The sequence below is a fragment of the Embiotoca jacksoni genome, unplaced genomic scaffold (assembly GCF_022577435.1).
Source record: "Embiotoca jacksoni isolate LCO1_2020_lvr unplaced genomic scaffold, fEmbJac1.0.p SCAF_1, whole genome shotgun sequence".
Taxonomy (NCBI): Eukaryota; Metazoa; Chordata; class Actinopteri; family Embiotocidae; genus Embiotoca; species Embiotoca jacksoni.
Genome location: NW_027185229.1, coordinates 1,076,612 through 1,080,237, shown reverse-complemented (window position 1 = coordinate 1,080,237; position 3,626 = coordinate 1,076,612). Strand labels below are relative to the sequence as shown.

At 52.8% G+C, this 3,626-nt stretch overlaps 1 protein-coding gene across 1 annotated transcript; it reads left to right on the top strand.

Moving 5' to 3' along the window:
* The first annotated feature begins 830 nt into the window (after window positions 1-830).
* LOC138200774 (amphoterin-induced protein 1-like) lies at window positions 831-3,398 on the top strand. The gene has a single exon (XM_069153661.1). The coding sequence runs from the start codon at window positions 896-898 to the stop codon at window positions 2,231-2,233; it is 1,338 nt and encodes a 445-aa protein (XP_069009762.1). The 5' UTR covers window positions 831-895; the 3' UTR covers window positions 2,234-3,398.
* The last annotated feature ends 228 nt before the right edge of the window (window positions 3,399-3,626 follow it).

The window sequence follows — 3,626 nt, the reverse complement described above, 5'->3', positions numbered from 1 at the left end:
AGAGAGAGAGAGAGCGAGAGAGAGCAGGAGGAGGAAATGTGACACACCCCCTCCTCCTCCTCCTCCTCCTGCTCCGTCTCCGCTCGCGCCCCTCAGATCAACTATCAGCTGCTTGTCTTTCCTCATCGAGGACCGCAGACAGGCTCTTCCGGTCGCTGTGCGCGCGCCGGTGCGTCCCGCTGATTGACAGGTGGGGACCGCTGATCGCCGCTGGTCTCTGATGAGGATGCGACTGTCCTGCAGCGGGTCACCTCCAGCTGGACCGGACCGTCCAGGACTCCCGCCGTCCCGCTCCGGATCCGGATCCTCGGACACCGCTGAGAGGTAAAGCAGCAGCCGGCGTGACACTTCAGTCTGCTGGGGACAGATGTCTCTGAGACACTGAAGACATGTGACGGTGGGGGGGACGAATTAATCAAAGATATTAATCAGGTTATAAATTCAACGTTTTATTCATATTTGAATACGCCAATCACGCTGTCGTTCCGTTATGATTTATTATTGAACACATTTCTGCAGACCACCTCCAACTTTTGGAGCATCCAGCTGCTGCTCTGCACCACCCTGCTGCATCAGAGGCTGACGGGGCTGCAGCATCATCACCTCCTTTAATGGACTCATCTTTCATTTTCTCTGAAACAGCTGATCTATTGATGTCTTTGTGTCCTTCCAGCTCCACGACTCTCTGAATCCTGCCGTTTATGATCCTGACACCATGCCGGGCTCAGTCTGCGTCTCCCCGGCAGCGGTGAGGACGACCGGCGTCATCCCGGCTCTGCTCGTGGCTGTGTTGTTGGTGGGGGTGGGGGTGGGGGTGGGGGGGCAGTTCATGGGAAGCCCCCTCGACTGCCACAAAACGTGTGTGTGTGCCAGCAACATCGTCAGCTGCTCCAAGATGAACCTCACCAACGTCCCCACCGCGCTCCCACCGTACACGGCCGTCCTGGACCTCAGCTTGAACCACATCAGCCGGCTGCGTGCCTATTGGACCCCCGTCAGGCTCAGCCGGCTGCACAGTCTGCTGCTCAGCAACAACGGCCTCACCTTCCTCTCCTCCGAGGCCTTCGTGAACGTGACGAAGCTGCGGTACCTGGACCTGTCCTCCAACGGCCTCCGGCAGCTGGACGAGTACATCTTCGAGCCGCTGGAGCACCTGGAGGTTCTGCTGCTCTTCAACAACCGCATCGCTCAGATGGACCGCACCGCCTTCTCCGGTCTCTCCAGCCTGCAGAGACTCTACCTGAGCCAGAACCAGATCTCTCGCTTCCCCCTGGAGCTGGTGAAGGAGCGGAGCCGGCTGCAGACTCTCCGGCTGCTGGACGTTTCCTCCAACCGGATCAAAGAGCTGCCGCTGCCGGAGCTGCTGGCGCTGCCCGCCTGGATCAACGACGGCCTGTACTTCCACAGCAACCCTCTGTCCTGCAGCTGCCCGCTCTACGACCTGGTGGCCCGCTGGAGCCTCAAGGACCTCAGCTCGGCATCCGACTTCAGAGACAGCCACACCTGTGTGATCCCCGGCCCGCGCAAGGACAAGCTGGGCGTCCTGGATCTGGACAAGGTCTACCTGAACTGCAGCGAGGTCAAAATCCTGAAAGAGGCATACCTGGAGCAGTTCCTGGTGCTGGACTGTGACACCAAGCAGAGGGACATGGTGAAGACGTGGACGCTGCCCGGAAACGTCTCTCTGTCTCCGGGAAACGAAAAGGCGTTGCAGCGGGAGGACGGCGGCCTCCGGCTCGGACCGCTGACAGCTGAGGACTCGGGCGTCTACACCTGCTACGCCACCGGCGACTCCCTCAACGAGACGCTGCATGTGACCGTAGCGGTCTTCAACTCCACCACAGCAGGGGGGCTGGAGAATCTGAAGACGGCCTACACCACCCTGGTAGCGTGTCTGTTCACCGTCGTCATGGTCGTCATCTACCTCTACTTCACGCCCTGTCGCTGTGCCTGCTGCCCGGGTCAGAGTCTGGAGAAGAGCGAGACCAAAGAGAGCCTCCACTCCTCCACCGTCAGCCTCTCTCAGGCTCACCGGGACACCGGGCCGGAGCGAGTGGCGGGCGGAGGCTTCCCCTACAGACACGTGGCCTTCCCCGGTGCCAAAGACCAGCTGGAGCACAACGGCAGGCTGAACCCGATCGGTGAGGAAGACGAGGAGTGGCAGGGGGACGAGCGGGAGAGGAGGAGGTCTGACGCAGAGTCCGTCAGCTCCGACAGCCCGATGGTGGTGTAGAGGTCAGAGGTCAGAGGTCAGAGGCTGCAGGGGGGCCGGTGGTGCTCCCTCTGATGTGTGCAGAAATCCGACGATAGCATCTTCCAAACAGAGCTGCTGCATGCTCCCAGTGAGCCGATAAAAATATGAATACCTAATGTAATATCTCAGTTGAAACAGCATCCTTTTAATGCCTAAAAACTGCGGCACTAATAGTTTATGGCCTGCAGTACTTCAGTGAATGCATTTATCTTAAACTACATTGAAAATCAGACTTAATGTTGCAAAAAGTGGCTCAAAAACATCTAAATTTTTCTGAGGGGACGTTTTCAAAATTTGCAGCTACTCTGCTGTGCAACTGAGAACAAAAAAGTTTGAAATACTGATTGTATTTTTCATGCAAGTCCCTAAAATACTGGACTTTAACCTGAAACAGCATGAAAACATTTCTGGAGTTACTCAGTTTCATTTGAATGTCCAGAGGCTGCATGTTCAAGAATCAGCTTTTTATGCACCGAGCAAACATGAGGAGTTTTAAAGATGAAGCAAATATTTATGCAAAGCTTGCAGAGCTGCTGCAATATTTCCGCTACGTCACATTCCTGTTTGGTTTTGTTGGCCTTCACCTGATGAGAGACGATAAAACGTATACAATTTTATTAATTACTTTCTATATCTTGGAAGACATGTTTCTACAGTAACTGTGGCCTTCTGTTGAGCTGATGTTAAACACTGCTTCCACTAATATTCAGGTCAAAATCATTGACACCATTATGCTTCTATTTTTATTTTAATTTCTATTAAATTCAGATGAAATTTTACCTCCATATCAATAAAATGAAAAATGCAATGGCAGTTATGAATCTATATTCACACTAAACTGACATTTAGTCACTAATAACTGTTGACTGTTACCAGACAAAACAAACATAAATCAAATATTCATTGAGAGTATTTTCACCGCAGACAGGTCTGAAAAAAACTGCAATACCAGCGAGTGCCACTAGAGGTCGGCTCCAAAAAGCCTCCGGCTCCATAGACTCCCATTCAACTTCTCTCATCAAATCCAAAGTGAATAAAATGTGTCCATCAGTTATCTCGGTGTTGTTAGCTAAAGTCACTCCTTCTTATTAGTTTTCTGGAGGTCCATCTGAAAATAATCCCTCATTCATTAGAAAAGAAGATTCAAGAAGACCTGTTTTTGGGGGCGTGTCTGTTTGATTGACAGGCCTGCGGTGCAGTCAGGTTACAGCTATCGGTGGGCGGGACGTAGTATCGTCAGGTTTCCAATCAGATCGGTCAGATCCACCGCTGGCTCCTCCCCCAGCTCGTCCAAATATGGTCACTTCCTGCTCCAAACCGCTCCGAACTAGCAAAGATGGTGACGGACAGAATCTGAACTGGAGGATTCATA